The sequence below is a fragment of the Lathyrus oleraceus genome, chromosome 7, assembly GCF_024323335.1.
Source record: "Lathyrus oleraceus cultivar Zhongwan6 chromosome 7, CAAS_Psat_ZW6_1.0, whole genome shotgun sequence".
In the NCBI taxonomy this organism is placed as follows: domain Eukaryota; kingdom Viridiplantae; phylum Streptophyta; class Magnoliopsida; order Fabales; family Fabaceae; genus Lathyrus; species Lathyrus oleraceus.
The window spans coordinates 194863426-194885867 of NC_066585.1; the positions used below are offsets into that span (position 1 = coordinate 194863426).

Here is a 22442-nt window from a genome sequence, read left to right on the forward strand (position 1 = left end):
CTTGTGGTTGGTAGAATCCTTCATCCTTTCTAGCTTGATTGTCTTCTTAATCATTTTAAGCAATCGACTACATCGCGTGTGCGATATGTACATAACATGTGCAATAGAGACGTTTGGGAGAATATGAGTATCATTGACATTATGCATGCAATTGAGGCATGACATGTGCAATATGAACGTTAGAGAGAGATGTTGGAGGTGACTCTTGCCATCACACGCGATGGATGTATAATGTATGCAATGAACAATGACAACTTGGCCTATAAATAGTTATTTTTAAATCACTTTCTTCACAAATATTTCTCTACTCCTTCTGCTTTTCACATATTCATATGAGCGCTCTCTATGTAATTCTTTTCTTTTTCTATATGCAATGTTGTTTTTGTGTTGTTATTATAGGTAAAAAATTGCTTCAAAGAGAGGACGATTGACAAGAGGTTCGTCCTCCTGGGATGCTCCCACTCCTAATGCTCTTACGTTCCCCAATCTCAAATTTATCTCTGAGGCTCATGCTTAAAAATATCTCAAATTAGTAGATTACCACATTGTGAGGGAGAAAGCATTCACTATGGATGGTTTGCAAGGGTTTGGAGAAGTGAGGGAATTTTTGCAACAAAGATGTTGGGTAAGTTTCAACAATTTGATTCATGAAACAAATAAAAACATTGGCCTAGAATTTTATGCAAACACAACATTTGGCGAGGTAAGAACCTACACCTCTTATGTGTGAGGTAAGTATATTGACTATTCTCATTATGCCATAAATTCTCTTTTTAATTTGCAACCTCTTCCTGTGTGTGCTCTTATGAATTATAGACACGAGCACAAAGTAATAACCAAGTAAATGACCCAGGTAACGTTAGAAACTTTTTGCATACCAGGGGCGGAATGAGTAGTAGAGAGTGGCTTAGCACTACGACTCAAAATCGTCGAATTCCGCCAAATTCTGAGGGCTTGGGCCTCAATTTTTGTGCAAACTTTAGAGGCTGTGTCTAACCAATCACAATTTACTGTGAAGTGGTATATAGGTCTTTTAGCTTTTTTGAGGGGGGAATCTATTAACTTGGGGCGTTTAATTGTTGAAAATATCAAATATATGGCTAACACTGCATAAAAAGCTTGTGGGCATTTTTGTGTTATAAATGAATTGCGCAGGAGCACAGGTGTTCCCGTTTACCACGATGATGAGATGATCATTCTGAAAGCACCTCTCAATGCTTCAGCCATAAGGAGGCTATAAAACATGCATCAAGGAGAAGTTGCTCAAAATGATAAAGAAGACAATTAAGCTAGAAACGATGAAGGATTCTACCAACCACAAGTACAACAACAACCACAGAAAATGTAAGGTCAACAAGCTTAATAGTTTCAAAGAATAATGGAAGCTCACACAATGGGGGTTACAATATGGATAATAAAAGTTTCACCCACTTTGTATGTCAAACCTCTGAGATTTAATCCTGTATTCCGAGACTACTATAACCAGCAAGAAGACCATATGCCGGCTCAGAGCTTAAGAGCCTGGTTTGAAACAACTGAAAAGATGGATAATTACTTCACCAAGCAAGAGGAAGAGCAATCAAGGAGGAGAGACCATATGCACGCGAAATGAACGAGGCAGAATAATGACTTCAACAATACAATGAATGATATGCATGATCTTTTCCGTAATAATGACATATGAGAAGATATGTAGTTTGTTTTTAATTATTAGAAGATTTTATTTTTATTTTAAAATGTAACCTAGAGAAGAGTAATAGCCACTATAAGTGATCTTCCCTTTTTGTATTATTCAGTGAAATATCTTTAATGAACGAGTTTGTACCTATGTTTTTTTTCTTCAGATTTACAAGTTTGTCACTTTAGCATTGAACCAATGATCCAAAATAAACTTGATCATCAGGAACGTAACTTACAACTTGAAGGAAAAGGATGAGAAAAGAATTAAAGGAATTGTACTCAAACTTAAAATACCTCAGCTAGTAAGGTTTGAGCCAAATAAATTTCATTGTTCACTATTTTTTTTCTTATTGAGTGTATCCATGCACTATTGTTTAATCTGGTTTGAACTATTTATGATTAAATTTGTCTCAATTGATTAACACACACTGAGGCAGTTGTTTGTTTATAATTTTTAGCCTTTTTAAACCACCCTATAGTAATAGATATATCTGTTGCTAACCACTTTAAGCTTAGCCTCTCTTTCGGTGACTTAGCCTTAATTTTTAGCCATATGAATTGAAAGATCTTGTCTTTCCACCCTCTCTTTGAAGTTAGATAGAATTTGAGTTCTTAAGTGGTATGAAAAATATAAAGTTTGGGGTTGTTCTTAAAAGTGAGCAAAGTTTGAAGTTCAGGGTAGAGGTATTAGAGAAAATTGGTCAAAATTAAAAAATTGTGAGAAAAAAGAAGAAGTGGAAAAGGACACTTCTTTAAAAAACAATATTAAGCATAATAAGGACCACAATTGAAAAATATCTAGTACCATCAAGAAGGAACAAAGAGGTACGATAATAGAATGAGAACTAGGCACCTAACTCCAAAGGTTTAAACCTATTTTCCCAAAAATATCCTACCCTAACATAAGCCAAGATACGACCTAAAAAGTCCTCAAATGTGTGTGTTTTGATTTCTCTAATGAATTATATTATAACATGGTCAAGCTAAGCATAACCGATTTTTGATTTTGTTTGAGAGATGATGTTATCCATTGAGCGAGTCAAAGTGAGATGAGAGACAGGTTGAGTACTCATCAAAGTTTGAGGATTTTTTTCTTCTGAATTTTCCAGATAGAAGTGGGGGGCTATAACGATGGTCATGTAAAGAAAAAAATTATATAGTGATGTTCAACTGTTATTGTGCGACTTTTTTTCTGTTGAAATGTGCAGTTACAGACAAGTTACTTGAGGACAAGCAATAATTCAAGTTTGGGTCATTGCATAAAATTGGTTGGAGAAATGGATCAAAATAAGTAAAAGAAAGCGAAAATGAAAAGGAAAGACCGAAGAATGGGGAAAATATAGCTAAGTGTGAAGAAATTGGACTAGGGAAAAAGGGAGCAAAACGTGCAGGCACTGGAATAATCATGCTTAACATCACACGTGATAGGGACATAAAGGTTGCATCACGCATGCGATGGATCTTACTTTTGGGCTTTTCTGACGCGTTCTGATCCATTCTGAAGGCTAATAAAGGGGATTTTCTGCACTTTCTCAAGGGTTACAAATTTTGGCATAGAGAGTATGATTTTGTAGCATCAAAAGTGGTTTTTGAGAGCATTTGGAGCCATTGGAGGTCAACCATTCAAGGTATCTAATATGAGATTCTCCTCAATTATTTTTGGTATTGTATTTTGAATTATGAGTAGCTAAAAGCCTCTAGGTTAGATTGTGTTTTGATGAACCTATTTCAATATTGGTGGGCAATATGTTGATTTGGCTTTGCTTGAATGCTTTAATCTATAATTTTATTCAATTGTTTCTTGTTTATAATGATTTTTATGTGAGATACTCTTTTAATATGATTTTGGGCACATAGAGAATACTTAGCAGTAGTCAATGTGTTGGACCTAGGGAAATTGTCATGCTTACGCTTGTAACTAGGAATAGGAAACCTCGAGTAGTGCCTAGTGAATTAACGTTATGTTGCATCGCTTAATCCTGCTTACACTAGTAGACTAGGGATAAGAAGCTCCAAGTAGTGATTAGTGAGCTACATCGCAAGGGATTGGCTACATCGGTCTTGTTAATTCAACGAATAATTATAGTGATGAGATTATTCATGTAAGACATCAAACATCAACAATAGAGAAATATGGGATTCGATACACAACCTGACCGCTTCTATAGTTCTATTAATACTCTTTGTTTATTTTCTCTTTAAAATCTGACACCCCCCCCTCGCGTCATTTACTGCTTTCTATGCATTGCACACTTTTTATCTTGTTAAAAAGCAATCCATATGGATTTGATATTTTATTACTAGGACACTATCAGTACACTTGCCGAGAAGTCATCACAAACGAATGCGTATGTTTCAAATGACAACTATTTGACTTTCTATTACAAGTAGTTCACCCACTTAGGGAACCTACACCTTCCCGAAAGTCATCTTCTTCTTTGACTTCTTCAACATCTTCTGCCTCATCGGAAAGGTCATCATCATATTCAAACCAAGATTCAACCGATTAATCACCCGAGGAAGACATAAAGCATGTGGTATTTTTATCCCACCAATATTACAGGAGATAGTAAACTTACCTGTGTCTTTTAGCTTTGGTGGCAACATTTGAGGCACTGCCATTTAATCCTTCTCTGTCATGTTTACATGTTCCTTGACCACTTTCTCCGTCGTTCCCTTTTGTAATTCCTTCATAAATTTAGCAAACTTATGCATTAATTCTAAAATCTCATGGAACTAAATACTTGCCTGAAGTGTAGTCAACATCTCGTTGAACTTTGTAAACATCCTTGCCTCATCGTCCTGAACCGGTTTCTTCTTAATTACGACAATTTGACGTAATCCGGTAGTTCTGGATTTGGATCATTCATGATTTTCTTCTTTGTTTTTCTCCAAGGGGAGTTTTTATCTATTAGTTTCTCAATGGTGACTTCTCTTTCCTCTTGGTCACCCTGATTTCCACTCTCCTCTTTTTCAATCCTCCTTTTTCCTCAAGTCCTCTTCAACTATTTCATCCTCACCCTTTTTAGTGATCACCTCAAAACCTAATTCTACAGTTTTGCAAGATTCGTTCTTAGGATTATCTACTGTGTTACCTATAAATCTTCCACTCGAGCTCGCTAAAGCAGCTATTTGTCTAGATAACTAACCAAATAACATCTCCAATTTTTTGATAGACGTATCATGGTTTCTACTCATTGTCTCATGGTTCTTTTTCACCTGATAAAAACTACTTTAAGTGACTTTAATGAAATTTTGCAAGGTATCTTCCAGTTGTGAAGGTTTCCTTTGGACTAGAGCTTGTTGTTCTTGTTGCATACCTTAAATAACACTTGAAGTTTGGTTATTGCTCCAACGAAAATTTGAGTGATCCTTCCATCCCGGGTTGTAGGTGTTGGAATAATGGTTGTTCTTCTTGAAATTGGTAAATTGGACTTCTTCACTTAACCCTTCCAAAGAGAACCTCCCGTTTTCATGTTCTCCTCCATAGAGTGAGGTATGTTTTTACCTTGTCTCCTTCAAACCCAGGGTCGGAGTTATCACTTTCGCTCTGAGCCGCTGCTATCTTCGCCATAGCCTCAGGGGTAGGCTCTTGGATAGTTAATGCAACAAGCCTTTTCTTGGCAAATTTTGTTGGAGGATAACTTAAAGCTTCAGTGATTTTTGATTGTTGTTTTCTTTTCCTAGAAGTAAGGTTGAGAACAGGTGACAGGTCTTCTTCATGAGAGTCTATTATGACAGGGGCTTCCATTGTTTTGGTTTGGATTTTTATTAGGGTTAGAGGAGGTTTTTGAGAAACCTGAATTTAATACTGAAATATTAGTACCATTAGACATAACAAAGAGTAAAAGGGTAAGACAGAGATATACCTTTGCGGGCTTGCTGCCTCCCTCAGTCTTCGTTTCGATTGGCCTTTTGGTTGTTGGCTTCTTTGGTGGGACCCTGGTGGCTAAAAGAAAAACAACACAGAACAGTTAATGTAAGCTATGGGAGAATATCCTAATAGAGGGGTGTGATTCGAAAAAACCTCTCATATCACACCTTCATATATGTCTGGTTCGATGTGAACATCTTCCATCCCTATATGAAGATGCCCTTTGAAATTGTCTAGAGTATGCTTAATCGCAACCACCCGCTGGGATTTTTTCTGTGACTGTTGTCGAAGGATTTTAATGGAGTCCCCACAGATAAACCATTCTGGAAATGGAGGGGCAATGGCCACTCCAAAGTCAACATTTGGCAGTTGAGGAAATTTTGGGGGAAATAATTCGAAAGCCATTTCGTAGCGTTTCTCATGAGGAATGTACGAAGGGATTTTCAAAGTTTCCATTTTCTTTGAAAGTTTTTCCTTTAGTGTGACAGCTGCTTCGCGGATGGTTCGACTAAGATCATCAGGCCTATAGGTAGTTTCAAAGTAATTTTGGAATGCTTAAATTTCTTTGATAAGCGTATAAGTACCTTTTTTGGTTCTTTCCTGCATAAGAAGAAAAACTTTATGAATATGTTGTATAAAAGAGGGAACATCATAGAAGTCTTCAGTATAGTATGCGTTCCACCATCTCCCAAAATCTCGAGTACAGAGGAAGCTAGTCTCGAAGTTGATAGGGGTAAGTTGTGTCTTGCCAGTGTATCTAGCTACTACCTCCATTTTTTATTATAAGTCGCTTTGGAAAAATATTTTGTACCACAATATAAGTCGTTTTATAATACCAATGAATCATTAATGTTATTTTTCCTATTATACCCTTAAATATTTATTATTCTCTCCTTTTAATTATTTCAATTTGTCTTTCCAATACCATTAATGAAGGATAATTTTATAAAATCCTTCATAATTTATCTTTTTCATACCATAATTGTTACATCTCTTAATATGTGTGAAAAGTCAAAAATGACTTATAATAAAAAAATGGAGGGAGTATCTGTTTAAGAGTGGTGGCTTCATTATGAACTGCGTTGTAGAGGAGGAGGTTGCCCTTTCTTTCATACATGCACTTTGGGAGAGCCTGAATTAACCCAAATTGTCGAGCCACAAGATTGGTTTGATAGGCAATCAGAGTAACCTGGATCTTCGGGTTTAGTCGAAGGGTTAAGACTCTGGGAGTCAAAAAGGCCTCCAAAGTCGCTACATGTCAAGTGCTGCTAAATTGCCCTGTATTTTTGTGATAATTTCCCATATGACACAAATATTTCAGTGTGATGTCGAATGCAAGTTCTCTTCTCTTTTCTTAATGCAATAGGAACAACATCATTGTTATTTAAACTCGTATGAACAAGTTCAAAGTTCTGAGCAATTTTACCTGAGGAGATTCCATTTTCTAGATTCCGGTCAGATTCATGGTTTTGCATCGAAGTAGTGTTTGACTCTACCAATTGTTCGTTTTTCTTCCTCCTAGTGTAAACTTTATAGCCAACTTCTTGTGCAGTACTGTCGCATGTGCAGTTTCAAGGACATACTAAGATGGTTTTGTGGGATTTTTTTGTTCAACTAGTGTGAATTTTTTTTCCAGTGGTGCAAAATTTTCCACTTATGCAGATGTAGAATTTATCGGTTTAGCTGGTGCAGAATTTATCGGATTCAGTTGGTACATAATTTATCGGTTCAGCTGGTGCATAGTTCATTGATTCCGCTGGTGCAAAATTTACTGATTCTGCCGATGTTATTTCAAGGGCAGGTTCAACCATCTCAAAATTTGAAAATTGGATTTCTGTAGTTCTGTTAAGGAATAAGGTGTTACCCCCTGAATTCCAACTTGGAATAAAATGGTTGATTTTCAAAGAAGGTTACATCCATAATATGGTAAAATTTACTTGTAGTTGGAGAGTATCACTTATATCTTTTTTGGTGAGGGGAGTAGCCAAGAAAAACACATTTGATAGATTTTGGGTCAAGTTTGCTTCGATGAGAGTTGAGATTGTGAACAAATGTTGAACACCCAAATATTTTAAATGGGATTGAGTTGATAATTTTGAAGGTTGAGAAAAATGCTTGTAAAGTGTAATAAGGTGTGTCGAAGTTGAGGATACATGAACACATCCTATTTATGAGATAGGTGGCTGAAAGAACAACCTCTCTCCCAAAGTGTTTTATACATTTGTCGCTAGCATGAGAGATCTTGTTAATTCTAATAGGTGTCTATTTTTCCTTTCTACGACCCCATTTGTTGGGGGATATCTACACATGAACTCTGGTATACAATTCCATGGGTTTTACTGTAAGACTCTAGAATCAAATTAAAATATTCACGACCATTATCAGTTTTGAGAACCTTAAATTTTTGTATGGAATTGCGTTTGCACCATGGTGTGGAATAACTCAAATAATTTCCAACCTCTGATTTCTCTTTTATAATAAATACCCACGTGACTCTTGTGTGACCATCAATGAACGTGACAAACCATTTAGCATTTGTTATGTTGCTGACCTGAGAAGGCCCTCATACATCACTGTGAATTAAGGAGAAAGATTGTGAGGGTTTATATGGTTTAGGTGAGTATGTGCTTCGGGTATGTTTTGATAATTGACACACTTCACAATGATTTTTTTTGGTTTCTATTGAAGAGTGAGGGTATTGTTCTGTGTAAATACGTGAAATTTATGTGGCCTAATGGATGGTTCCACAACATTACAACTCTTCATTATTTGGAGAAACTACATTACTTAGAGAAACTATTGTACAAGAGTTAACTTTGAGTTCTTTGGAGAAACTTTCAACTTGTAAAGAGTATAGTCCACCACACTCTATAGCATTACCAATTGTCTTCCCCGACTCCAAAATATAAAACTCACACAAATTAGGGAGAAATTTAGTGACACGTCTCAAATCTTTGGTCAATTTACTGATAGACAACAAATTACAATCAAGTTTGGGCACATACAATACACAATCCAGAATAATAACTTTTGAAATAATAATTGATGTCATCAACAATCTGAATAGTGGAGTTATCATAACAAGGAGAATACTTGTCAAATACTATTATATCTCCCGTTAGGGATGGAAATAGGCTAGGCCAAGCTAGGCTTTACAAAGCCTAAGCCTGGCCTACCAAAAAAACCGAAACCTAAGCCTGATTTGTAGCATATCATAGGCTTATTTTTAGGGTTGAGTCTGACCTTTTTGAAGGCCTGGTTAGCCTGTTAGCCTACATAAAAGTCTATTTATTTTAGATATATGTAAATAGGCAATTCAAATAATGTTTAAATAGACTAACAAACTAAAAGACCAATGAGACTAAAAGTTTGTTTGCATTGACTTATAACTTACATATTAGCATAAGTTTTGTAAGACTATTTGTTTAAGAGAACTTATGAAAATAACTTATGACATTGTTCATAACATTTTTCATCTTATGTTCATAAGTTCTTCAAGATAACCAAGTTTTATTTATGTATTTAAATTCAAAGTACAAAACATAAGATAATGATATTCATATTATTTAAATAGGCTCGGTCTGATAGGCTTAAAAGACTTTTTTATGGCATGAGACCTAGACTATTTAACTAAATAGGCTTATTAAAAAGCATATGCGTTTTCTATTTAAAAAAAACTTGACCTGGTCTGAGCCTATGTAGGTTAGGCCATAGGCCCCTGTTAGTCAGTCATACATATTTCCACCCCTATCTCCCGTCATGTGATATGAGGCTCCTGAATATATGAACCATGATTTTGGTTTTGCTTTGCTAGTTTGTAAAGCATGTAAAAAATTACCTTCTTGTGCTACTGTAGCTGTACCACTTTTTCCTGCAGTAAGAACAATTTGTTGGAGCATTTTGTATAGTGTGTCCATTTGTTAATTCTATTCCACCTTTTCATATGTATTTGATTGTGGTCTCTCCCTTTGAAGGTAGTTTTGGCCATTCAACTTATGCTAGTGACGAGAAGTGCAACCTCATGCATTGAGCTAACATAATTTGTGTCAATCTCTGTGGGTGTGCCTTCTATTTTCTCTTCTTCCATGGCTAGGTCGATGAAAGAGAATATGGATGATTCAAATCTAGATCTCATAGCATGCGGAAAAGTGATTGTTTTATTCACTTGATATCTTAAAACTGATTACATAAGAAGTATAAATAGGTAGGGGTGGCAAAACGGGTCTGACCCTCTAATGTGTCTGCCCCGCCCCGTTTTCTTCACGGGCACACACATTAATATTAAATTTTGCATTTTTAGGCTTAAAATATGCCATGCCCAGGGCTTTCCCCGCCCCACATTCATTTTTTTGCGGGACAGACCTAAGTTTTAGGTCCTCATCCTCAATTATGTCTGCCTGCCCCGCCCCATTTTTCTGTGGGGCGGACCTAAATAGGGCGGGTTGCTACCCCTATAAATAGGACAAAGAATTTAATTTTGTACAATCAAATAATGTTGAAAATTAATTCACTATAAATGCTATCATATTCAAAAGTAGGAAATAAAACCAAAATTTTAATTCTAACTATTACCTACTAATAATTGTACGATTAGAATCCTAAAAATCCTATTTTGACTTTGTAATCAACAAGATTTTTCTTAAAGTTATGTAAGTGCGAACTTGGAATTATAGAAGGAAAGTTTTTGAGCCACGTAATCTCCCTCAGGGTAGTAACAATTGATAAAAAAGAAAAAGTCGAAGTCACAATTGAATTGAGAATAACCCACAAACGTCATGAAGTTAAGATTTTCATCGAATTATCATGTTATTACCGAAAATTCATCCGAAGGTTTTCTCAAATAACATCACTTTTAATTTGTCTAACTCATAAGAACCACCCTTTATGTGGATTGATAAGTGTCAAAGGAATTTCAATTTGCCTAACTCATAAGAACCACCCTTTATGTGGATTGATGAGTGTTAAAGGAATTTCCTAGAATTGAAGGGTCATATAACGAAAACAATTGGTAATACCTTATCCATGTAGGTTTTGAGGTTTATTGTGATTCTTCTTTTATGGATTTAGGATGTGCATTAACACAAAATTATAAAATCGACGGCCACATTTATAGATAACTTAGACCCATGAAGAAAATTACTCACCTATATGTGAATAATTTACAATTATAGTTTTTACATTAAAGGTGTGGAGATACCACTTGTACGATATTAAGTTTGAAATCTTTAATTAATTGACGGAGTAAAATCATTTTACATTGTCAGTATATTTCAATTAAACTCTTCTACAATGAGATTAATTACTATACACTATCAGTGTAAAAAGTTTTACACCGTCGATTCATCACCATCATCCGTTTGTATTACTTTATAGATTTTTAAAATAAAAGTCAAACTTCTTTTAATATCTGACGTCTATAATTAATTGACGGAGTAAAATCATTTTACACTGTCAGTGTATTTCAATTAAACTCTTTTACAATATCTATTTGATCAAAAAAATATTGAATATGAAACAAAGGATATGAATAAAGTTTCTTAGGTGATTATGTTTTTGAGTTGAAGTATCGCTTGCAAGGGAAATGTAGTAGCCAAATAAAAACGGTCTCTTATATACTAAAAACAAATTTTTGAATAAACAATATATTCTATATTTATATATATTCTCTTATAAAAAGAAAAGATTTTTTTAAATAACCATTTAAAAAAAATCTAAAATAATCAATATTTCATTTTCTTTTTCAAAATAATCAACTTTCAAAACAGACGCGTCAGATGAACTGACACATCCATTTTGAACCAAGAGGAGGCGCCGGCACCACTGACGCATGCTTTAAAAGCAATGCATGGTGGCGCCAAGGGCGCTGACGCATGCATGTACTTGCATGTGCTGACGCTCATGCTTCTGGCGCCTACATGTGTTGACATGTGTGGCGCCTAGTCCTTTGACGCATGCATTTTCATTTTTTTCTATAAATACGTCGCCCTTTAGTCATATTTTTCATACACCTTTTACCATACAACCACATTTTCTTTCATTCAACTTCAATCTCCTTCAAGTTTTTGAGTTCTAACCATGTCTTTTCACATTCACAAAAGAAATGTCGATTTAATATTTTCCACCGCCGCGTCTCCGATAAAGATTCTCCTTTGGAATATAGATTCGTTCGAAAGTCTTAATCGAATGTTGGACTGTTGGTTAGAAGGTGAAATTGCTGATGGTGAAAGGATTAGAAGGATTTAATTGCTTGAGTCCACGTTCAACCAAATTGGAGAAGTGTGTGAATGAGTGGATATTAAGACTGACAGAGACGTTCACAAGATGATGCATAATATGTTCAAAATTGTTTTGATGGTTGTAATTGCTTAGTTATAGTAATGGTATTTTAATTGTTGTAGTTGTTTGTGTTGTTGTTTATGCAATGGTATTTCCTCACAAACTTATAATATGAAATAAATTTTGTTTTTTATATATTGCAAAAGAGGTACATGTGAATTTATCTTGTTGTGCTCGTACCAACACTAGGACAGTTAGTACGATATTGACCTGACTGACGGCATAAACTACATAATATAACCATTTTGTTCGATGTATCCATTTTAGTTCGAGTATAGGTGCTGTTTGGGCGACCCTTTTTCTTTCTTCGCATAACTTTGTTGTGCCAGACAATGTCCCCTTGATATTCTGGCTAATAATCCTCTTTTCCCACTACTGAAAAACTAATTTTGTAAACATTTGATAGGCTGATGACTTTGTAAACGTCAGATGATAAGTATGATGAATCCCTTCAAACCTTTGAACATGTCGCGATGACATGGGAGTAAGGCGTACGAAAGGCTTGGAACTTTCCGCAGTCGCACCAACCTCTATCTAGTTCCACTATGTATTGTCTCATCGGCATGCCCTCATTGTGATCCATGCACTCGACAACACTATACCAACCTTTAATATGGTTAAACACTGTGACCACGTGTGTGTTTTCTTTGGCAGCTTCGTGTCTAATGAATTTCATTGAAACATCACTAAATAATTTCCCAGGTTGCAACACTGAACTCCATTTAGAACGTCTGGTCTCAAATAGCGCCCCTAGCCTGAAATATGTTGCCTGCACCAAAGCGGCTATAGGTAGGTTTCAGATGCCTTTGAAGACAGAGTTCATTGATTCCATAAAATTTGTTGTCATGTGGCCCCAACGTTGACCGTTGTCGTATGCTCTAGTCCACTTCTCCAATAGAATATTGTCGATCCACTGTACTGCATATGTGTTTGACAATCTTATTTCTTCGCGGTAGAGTTTGAAAGAAGGTTCTGATAATGCGTAACCTGCGTTGACAACCTTGTTCCGCAACATTTTGTCTTTGATCTTCCGCATAAAATTCTGAGCAATATGTCTAATACAGAAGACATGCGGAGGATCCTGCCAGCCATTATCAATGCTATTATATACACTGATGATTGAAGGGTGTCTGTCGGAGATCAAACATAAGTTAGGTTGAGGTGCAACGTGCAATCGGAGAATTCTTAGGAAAAAACTTCAACCCTCAGCAGTTTCCCCTTCAACAAGGGCAAAGGCGATTGGAAAAATGCTGATGTTGCCATCTTGTGCCACTGTCATCAGTAATGCTCATTTGTATTTCACATACAACCATGTAACATCAATTTGTATAATAGGTTTACGGAAAGAAAAACCTTTGATGCATGGTTGATACGCTCAGAAAAGAAGGTGGAATATTCCATTTCCAATAGCACATGTCCCGTTTGGTGTATACGCGAGCAACGTTTCCAACTTGGCAATAGTCCCTGGAGCATATTGTTTAAGAGCCAACAGGTATTTTGGAAGTTGTTTGTAAGACTCCTCCCAATTGCCATACACTTTTTCAACAACCTTTGTCCTAGCTATCCAAGCCTTCATATATGATGGAGTGTAGTGATATTGTACTACAATATGCGAGATTATTGTACTCACCTTTAACGATGGATTGTCGCCAATAACAGACAAAATTTCATCGCATATTAACTGGGAGCTAAGTTTCTGATGGTCTTAGATTGGGTTTGTGAGCATGCATGTCTGAACTGGACCCATGGATCCAATCTCCCAAGAATCACTCTTCTTCCGGTACGAAACCGACAACCTGAAAAGACAATGCTCATTTGGACAATAAATTTTGTACCTCAATGCATTAGTTCTATCAACTCTGAAATCAGCCGATAGTTCCATGTGAAACTTTTTAATGGCTTTTACACAATCTTCTTTTGTGCGAAATGTGTTTCCTTGTTTCAGAGATCCTTACATTTGCACATAAGGATTGTACCATATATTTGATGAAGGTTCATCGGAACCCAAATTCAAGCTTGTCATGTGTTGAGGTGCACAAATGATGACACATCTATCAAATACCGCTGGAACTTCTGTTGAACCTTCACACCAGCCATCATTGGATCAGGTCAGCATGCAAAGACCCCAAACACCTCAGAAAAATCGTGGGAGACCTCGAAGACAAACTAACACACTTGGATGTGGAACAGAGAGACGTTTCGATCGGGCCGATCATTAAATTTTTATCAATCCCATTTAAATTTTATTATATCATGAATATATTTTTTTAATATCATATGTTATTATTTATTAAAAAAAAAGAATTAAAATTAAAAAAATAAATAATACAAAGATATATGCGTTAAATTGGCGCATGCACCAAAGCCCAAACATGGACGCCATGGTTGCTGACGCCTCCATGCAATGCTTTGAAAGCATGTGCCAGCACTAGCACCATTGACGCCTCTTTTCAAAATGGATGCGTTTTGAAAGGTGGTTTTTTTGAAAAAAAAAATATTAATTATTTTAGGTTTTTTTTTTGAAAAAAATGATTATTTAAAAAAAATTCAAAAGAAAACAATGTTTATTACGATTGAAAATTTTGCAAAGAAATAATGAAACTTAACTTTCTTATAACTTTGGATAATTGCGTTTTCATCCACTTGTTTTTAAATCCACAGCGAAAGGTAGTAGTAGTAAACTGCTCGGAAGCGAGTCACCACACCGATGCAACTCACCTGCAACCTCTTCATTCCCGTCAACAAACCCCCAATCCCCAGACTCTCCTTCAAACCTCGTTTCTGCTACTCCTCCGACTCCATCTCAGTCCAAGCCGATAGCCTCAAAACCCTGGAATGGCACTCAATATGCAAGCAGCTCTCGGCGTTCACCTCCACCTCAATGGGCTCCTCCGCCGCCAACAACGCCCGTTTACCTATCGGACGTACTCCACACGACAGCCAAAAGCTTCTCGATCAGACCTCCGCCGCCAGACTCATCATCCTTCAACAACAACTTGACTTCTCCGAAATACACGACTTAACTGACATCCTCTCCATTGCCGTTTCTGGTCAGTTGCTCACTATTCCCGAGCTTTGCACCGTTCGTCGCACACTCACTGCTGCTAGGGAATTGTTTCATACTTTGAAACACTTGGCTTCCCAGGCTAATCATTCACACAGGTGTGTGCGAAACTGTTTTGAACTTTCTGTTTCTCCTTATTATGTTATTGGCTTTTTTCCATTGTCACATTGTTTTCATAAGCTATACCAGAGAACTAATGAAAATAAGCTAAAAACAACTCATATGATAATGATTTCTCATGTCCCTATAAGGCCTTAAAAGAAAGTTTATCTCAGAGGCAATGGCAGAGTGTCAGTAATACAAAGTTAACAATCTAAAAAGTAATTTGGTTGATGCAATTGTTTTCAATTAGGTACTCGCCCCTTCTTGAAATACTGCAAAGTTGTAATTTCCTAGTGGGCTTGGAGGGTAAAATAGAATTTTGTGTGGATTGCAATCTTTCGGTTATTCTTGATAGAGCAAGTGAAGACCTGGAGATCATTAGATCAGAAAGAAGGCGGAACATTGAGATTTTAGATTCTTTGTTGAAGGAAGTATCGTCTCAAATTTTTCGGGCTGGGGGTATTGACAGACCGTTTATAACGAAGCGTCGATCTAGAATGTGTGTGGGTATCAGGGCTACCCATAGGCATTTGCTTCCGGGAGGTGTAGTTCTGAATGCCAGCAGCTCTGGAGCAACATACTTTATGGAACCGAAAGAAGCAATAGATTTGAACAATATGGAAGTTAGGCTTTCAAACTCTGAGGCAGCTGAGGAAAGAGCAATTTTGAGTATGCTTGCATCTGAAATAGCAAATTCAGAATCAGAGATAAATTATTTATTGGATAAAATTCTTGAGGTTGATCTTGCTTTTGCAAGAGCTGCCTATGCTCAATGGATGAATGGGGTGTGTCCAATTTTCAGTTTAGGTACTCCTGAAAGCCGTGATTCTGTTGCAGAAGAAAATGACATTTCAATTGCGCAAGAGGATGACGATTTAACAGTAAATATTGAGGGTATGCGACATCCATTACTACTGGAGTCGTCTCTAGAAAACATTTCAGAGAATCTTACACTTAGGTCTGGAAATTCTGCTGAGTTGGTTAATGGAAATGGAACAGTGGCTTCTACAGACACATCACAAGGCATAACAGACTTCCCTGTGCCAGTTGACTTCAAAATTAGAAATGGAACTAGAGTGGTGGTGATCTCAGGACCTAATACTGGAGGGAAGACTGCTTCCATGAAAACGTTGGGCCTGGCATCACTTATGTCAAAAGCCGGAATGCATCTGCCTGCCAAGACAATTCCAAAACTTCCTTGGTATGACCTTATCCTAGCGGATATTGGAGATCACCAGGTAATATCTGAACTTCTTTTTAATAATATAGACTTCTAATTGATACCATGTGGTTGGTTTCATTTTTCTCTGACGTTTTTCTCCCTTTCAAAATTAAAGTCCCTTGAACAAAATCTCTCAACTTTTAGTGGGCACATCTCACGTATTCGTAAGTTTTTGGAAGTGGCCTCAAAACAATCACTTGTTCTCATTGATGAAATTGGAGGTGGAACTGATCCTTCAGAAGGTGTAGCTCTTTCTGCCAGTATCTTACGATATCTGAGGGATCATGTTAACTTGGCTGTTGTGACCACTCATTATGCTGATCTAAGTACTATGAAGGAAAAGGATAACCGTTTTGAAAATGCAGCAATGGAATTTTCACTGGAAACCTTGCAACCAACTTATAGGGTCCTCTGGGGATGTATAGGTGATTCAAATGCATTAAGCATAGCACAATCTATTGGCTTTGATAAAAACATAATTGATCATGCACAAAAGTGGGTGGAGAAGCTAAAACCAGAACAGCAGCAAGAGCGGAGAGGAGTGCTCTATCAGTCATTACAGGAGGAAAAAAGCCGATTAAAGGCTCAAGCTGAAAAGGCTGCTTCTGTTCATGCAGAAATTATGAAAGTGTACTCCGAGGTATAATCTAGCTATTCAGTCAAAAAGAGATACCCTGTTTCTTTATTATAGTTTCTTCTCCTTGGTCGATACAGTATTACAATCATTGTTGTTCCTTTTCAAGTTTATCTGAAACTTGCATCGTTCATAATTAGGGACTCATTAAATTGACCAGAAAATAAAAAATGGGATGGGGATGTTGTGTAGGTCTGTTGACTTACACATCACACAGTGCCTCTTTACTAGATGTCCAATCCTTGGGGATGGCCAACAGCTGTTAGTTTCCATATATTTTAGGGAGCAATTTCTAAAATATGACTTTCTGATTGACTATGTTCACATTTAAAAAATGAGTACAAAAAGTCTCCCGTCCAAAATTTTCATAATACAGTAATAGCTGTAAAATTTTGTTCAGCAAAAGAATTATTGAGCATTTGCCAGCAGTCTTCAATTGAGTATCATCATATTTGCTTGCGGTTTCTCATTATATTGCCTTTTCTTCCACCCTCTCTTCCTCACTCTATTTTTCTTTTGCAAAGATCCAAAGTGAGGCAGAAGATCTCGATAGGCGAGAAATAGTGCTTATAGCAAAGGAAGCTCAACAGGTTCAAGAAGAGTTAGAGGGTGCAAGATCTCAAATGGAAACTGTGATAAAGAAATTTGAAACGAAACTAAAAAGTTTGGGCCGTGACCAACTCAATTCACTTATTAAAGAATCTGAAGCTGCAATTGCCTCCATTGTAAAAGCTCATACTCCTGCTGTTGGTTTTCCCATCAGTGATGCTGATCGCACTGCATCCTATACTCCACAGTTTGGAGATCAAGTCCGTGTCAAGGGATTGGGAGGGAAGTTAGCAAGAGTTGTAGAATCGCCTGGGGATGACGGAACAATCTTGGTGCAGTATGGTAAAGTGAAAGTACGTGTGAAGAAAAATGGCATCAGAGCTATTCCACAAAGTGCAAAGACTCCTACAACTAGTTCTGCCACTCATCAGAGGAAGCAGGTACTTAAGAAGAAGTTTAGATCTTTGCTGTCGTATAATTATATTATCTAAAATGTTCTTCATGGAAACCGATGGGTTTGAACATTGTTGATTTGATAATGTAGAGTCCGCCAAAGGGAGAATCACAGGGTAAATTAGAGACCAACAGCAGCAATGTAGAACTTTCTTCCAGTCCAGTGGTGCAAACATCTAAGAATACTGTGGATCTCCGAGGTATGCGACTGGAAGAAGTTGCTATGCATCTTGAGATGGCAATTAACGCAAGTCAGCCATATTCAGTTCTCTTTGTAATACATGGGATGGGCACCGGGGCTGTTAAAGAACGCACACTTGCTATTCTGCAAAAGCATCCACGTGTCACTAATTATGAACCAGAAAGTCCAATGAATTATGATTGTACCATTGCACATGTCAAGTGAAGTGGACAATCATTCCTTTATTGCAATGAACTAATGGCAGCTTGAACCCCTTTCGGTTTGGGTGTTTTCATGCTTTCTTCTTCCTTACCTGATCTTTCAGGTGACAAATTTTGGATGTATATACATACATACATACACGGAAACACATTTGGTGGTATATTTAAATGAGAGTTTGTACAATTTAGCAGTTTTAATATATTGAATTTGACTCTAAAATTATAGTTTGCATTTCATTTGTCCTTTGTTTTGATAATGCTTATTATGGAGCATTTATTTACCAAACTTAAGGGGAGATAGATCATAACAGAGAATAGAGCCGTTGTTTTTGCCTACTCATTCGCATCACCCTTCCTATGAAGAACCCAAATCAGATTCCCACTATTGTTATTTTACAAATATGATCAAGCAGATTCTTATTCACCCCCTGTATGTTTGTTCTTCTCTTCTCTCTTGCTTCAATTTTTCTTCTTCCTTGTTTTGCTTTGGGAAAAGAAAAAGCAAGTAAGAACTCATCATGCTGTACACCATGATCTACGGTTTAGGCAAAGAGTGTCAGGAAAATAGGTTTGATCCCTCTCTCATTATTATTTTTGGTATATATAGAGATTACAGGGTTATACAAGTAACTACACTAATTAATTACATTTAATGAGAACAAATCAATTTTTGATTTGTTTCCCTTATTCTAGGAACAAACCCTATGAATAAACTAATTCCTATTCACACTGATTTGTTTCCCTTATTCTAGGAACAAACCCTTAATCTATGAATAAACTAATTCCTATTCACATCCCCTCTCAAATTGATGATGTTGGTCAATGAGCATCAATTTGCTAACAAGAAACTGATGATGTGGACGCGGAACGGCCTTGGTAAGAATATCTGCAACCTGCAACTGAGTACCGACATGAGGAAGTGATATTAGTCTGTCATCATATGCGTCACAGATCGAATGACAATCAACTTCGATATGTTTGGTGCGTTCATGAAAAACAGGATTCGCAACGATTTGGATGACACTTGTATTGTCTGCATAAAGTGAAGTTGGCTCTGTTTGAGGAAATCCAAGTTCAGCCAAAAGACCACGAAGCCAAATTATTTCAGAACATGCAGTAGACATGGCACGATACTCAGATTCAGTAGAAGATTTAGAGACTCTCGCTTGTTTCTTACTTTTCCATGATATCAATGAAGAGCCAAGAAACATGCACCAACCAGTGACAGATCACCGAGTATCAGGACATCCTGCCCAATCGGCATCACTATAAACACTCAGTTTATGAGCAATTCCAGTGGGAAAGAATAAACCACAATGAGAGCTTCCTTTCAGATAGCGAATTATGCGACGAACTGTTGCCAAGTGAAGATGACGAGGAGAGTGCATGAATTGACTTGTTGAACAACAAAAGATATGTCAGGGCGAGTAATAGTCAGGTAATTAAGACTACCCACGAGTTGACGATACAATAAGGGATCAGGCAAGAGATCACCATCACCATGATGATATTTAACATTAACCTCAAGAGGAGTATCCACTGGATTAGCCGATTGTAAACCAACCATAGAAATTAAATTTGTGGCATACTTGTGTTGATGGAGGAATATGCCCTTGGATGTAGAATGAACCTCAAGACCAAGAAAGTAATGCAAATTACCAAGATCTTTCATATGAAACGATGCTTGTAACTGTTGTTTAAGGCTTTGAATCGAAGCATGATCAGAACCAGTAATAATCATATCATCAACATACAGAAGAAGTAGGACAATTCCAGTAGAAGTTCTATGAATAAATAGAGAAGAATCATATTGACTCTGAGTAAAGGAGAACCCAAGTAGAGTTAAGCGGAATTTTTCATACTGATCACACTAAAATTTACGTATTTTTGACTCCGATTTCACATGCATTCTAGTTGTTTTATTATCATTTTATTGTGTTATTGCTATGTTTTCTTTGTTTACAGGTTTTTACTTTAATCGGAGCCCCGATCGAGAAAAGGAGTGAAAAAGAGCTAAAAACCCTAAAATTCAGCATTTTGTGCTTATGGCCTACCCCATGGCGGGCGCCACAGACCAAGCCATGACGTGTCCAAGTCCAACTTCCTCAACTCCCACGTTTCCCCACTTCATCCACTAAGGCGCCCCCCTTTGTGCTTGTGGCGGGCGCCACAAGAAGGAAACGGTTTCCTCTATTTTCAAGTTGAAGGGCATCCAAGTAAATTCCACATTTTTTATTTGCTTATAAGTAGAAACGCGAATTCAGTTTTACAATCATCCAAACTTAGAGCAGAGGCAAACTCAGAAGCAACTTTGTTTCACTTAGGCATATATTCAGTATTTTATAGTGGTAATCGCTTCGCATTGGAGTGTTACCACAATTGTGTCATCAAGTCTGTGATAGAGTCTGTAATCGAGTTTGGAGCACTTTGGAAGGAAGTTAATCCTGCCATCATTTTCTTTTCCGCATTGCAATTTACTCAGCCCTCCGATTGGAGCAGGTTTTTATTACTCGCCTTTACTTTATTTATTTTCCACACTCGCCTTTACTTTATTTATTTCCCGCACTCGCCTTTACTTTATTTATTTCCCGCACTCGCTTTACTTTATTTATTTCCCGCACTCGCTTTTTTTATTTCCCGCACTCGCTTTTACTTTATTTATTTCCTCGCACTCACTTTAAATTATTTACTTTCCGCACCCGCACTACTTTTATTTACTTTCCGCACTCGCACTACTTTTATTTAAATTAATGCACTTTTATTTTACTATGTCTAACTAAATCTAAAAGGTTAGAATGTAAGGATCGTAATTGAACCGATAATCCGTACAATTGTTCGTAGAAACACTTAAAGGGCTATTTTAACCTTCAATTTAAGTTTTCCCGCACTTCAATTCCGTTGGGTAAGATCGAAAGTCGTCCAACGTCTTTATAAACTTAATTGTTTTTAACTATTTCAAAAACAGCGAAAGCGCTTTGTTTAGTTCATTAGGAGTTTTTAACATCAAGAAGAAAAGAGATTTTAAAACTATTTTCGGACGCGTTTATAAGTTTAGAGTCTGGTTCGTGAGAACCTCTTTTGGTTAAGAAATCCAGGTTATAATACTTTTCAACTTAGTCAAGATACTATATTTCTTAAAAATAGGTTTACTACTCTAACGCAATGCGCGCCTTTTTATAAGTGACAATAAGAGGGTTTGATTAGGGAGTACAACTCGGTTCTGAATACGCGAAAGCGACAGTTCCTGTTAAATTAGTTCTTTTCAAAGTAGGAAACACTGCCCATAAGTAGTTCTATTAGCAAGTACTTGGATTATCAATTGATTACGTGAATTACATTCGACTTTGTCTTTATTAATTAAATCTATTCAAATACTTTACTTTTTATTGCACACTACAAAACACTTATTTTGACCGTCTTTGATAAACACCATAACGACAGATAACGATAGATTGACACTTGGTCTCTGTGGATACGATAATCTTTTATATTACTATGACGCGTTCGTATACTTGCGAACACCACATCAAGTTTTCCAACGCATCAAGTTTTTGGCGCCGTTGCCGGGGACCAATTTCGTCAAATTTCATTTTCCTGTTGTTATATCGTTTAGACTTAGGTTATTTCCCGTCGGTCAATGCGAAGAACTCGCAGCACCGGAAGTTTAAGCTTAGTAAACCCTCTGGCGGAACCTGAACGTTACGCTCGCGCACATTTATTCTTTCATAGAATTAAGAGAGCTATGGCCGAAGATCAAAACCAAAGACCTCTTAAGGACTTCGCTCAACCATCTAATGAAGAACCTAGTTCTAGTATAGTAAACCTGATCATCCCAACCAATAATTTTGAACTTAAACCATCCCTGTTACAACTAGTGCAATAGAGACAATTCGCGGGTCTCGCTACCGAGAACCCTAACCAACATTTAAAAATATTTCTTCAATTAGCAGATACTTTTAAAACCAATGGAGCTTCTCCTGAGGCAATACGTTTAAGATTATTTCCTTTTTCCCTCAGAGATAAAGCCCTATCATGGTTAGATTCCCTTCCACCCAATTCCATTACGACTTGGGATAACCTTAGAAGAGTTTTTCTTGCTAGATATTTTCCCCCGAGTAAGACCGCC

At 36.9% G+C, this 22442-nt stretch overlaps 1 protein-coding gene across 1 annotated transcript; it reads left to right on the forward strand.

Annotated features, from left to right (window-relative positions):
• Positions 1-14512: 14512 nt before the first annotated feature.
• Positions 14513-18548, forward strand: LOC127101619 (uncharacterized). The gene is made up of 5 exons (XM_051039080.1): positions 14513-15052; positions 15307-16294; positions 16394-16918; positions 17437-17901; positions 18006-18548. The coding sequence occupies exons 1-5, from the start codon at positions 14598-14600 to the stop codon at positions 18318-18320; spliced, it is 2748 nt and encodes a 915-aa protein (XP_050895037.1). The 5' UTR covers positions 14513-14597; the 3' UTR covers positions 18321-18548.
• The last annotated feature ends 3894 nt before the right edge of the window (positions 18549-22442 follow it).

What these genes read in the sequence shown, in the direction of transcription:
- LOC127101619 (XM_051039080.1), top strand. Translation starts at nt 14,598, where the DNA reads ATGCAACTCACCTGCAACCTCTTCATTCCCGTCAACAAACCCCCAATC. An exon ending in TTATGAAAGTGTACTCCGAG is followed by an intron (nt 16,919 to 17,436) that starts GTATAATCTAGC and finishes TCTTTTGCAAAG; the next exon opens with ATCCAAAGTGAGGCAGAAGA. An exon ending in CCACTCATCAGAGGAAGCAG is followed by an intron (nt 17,902 to 18,005) that starts GTACTTAAGAAG and finishes TTGATAATGTAG; the next exon opens with AGTCCGCCAAAGGGAGAATC.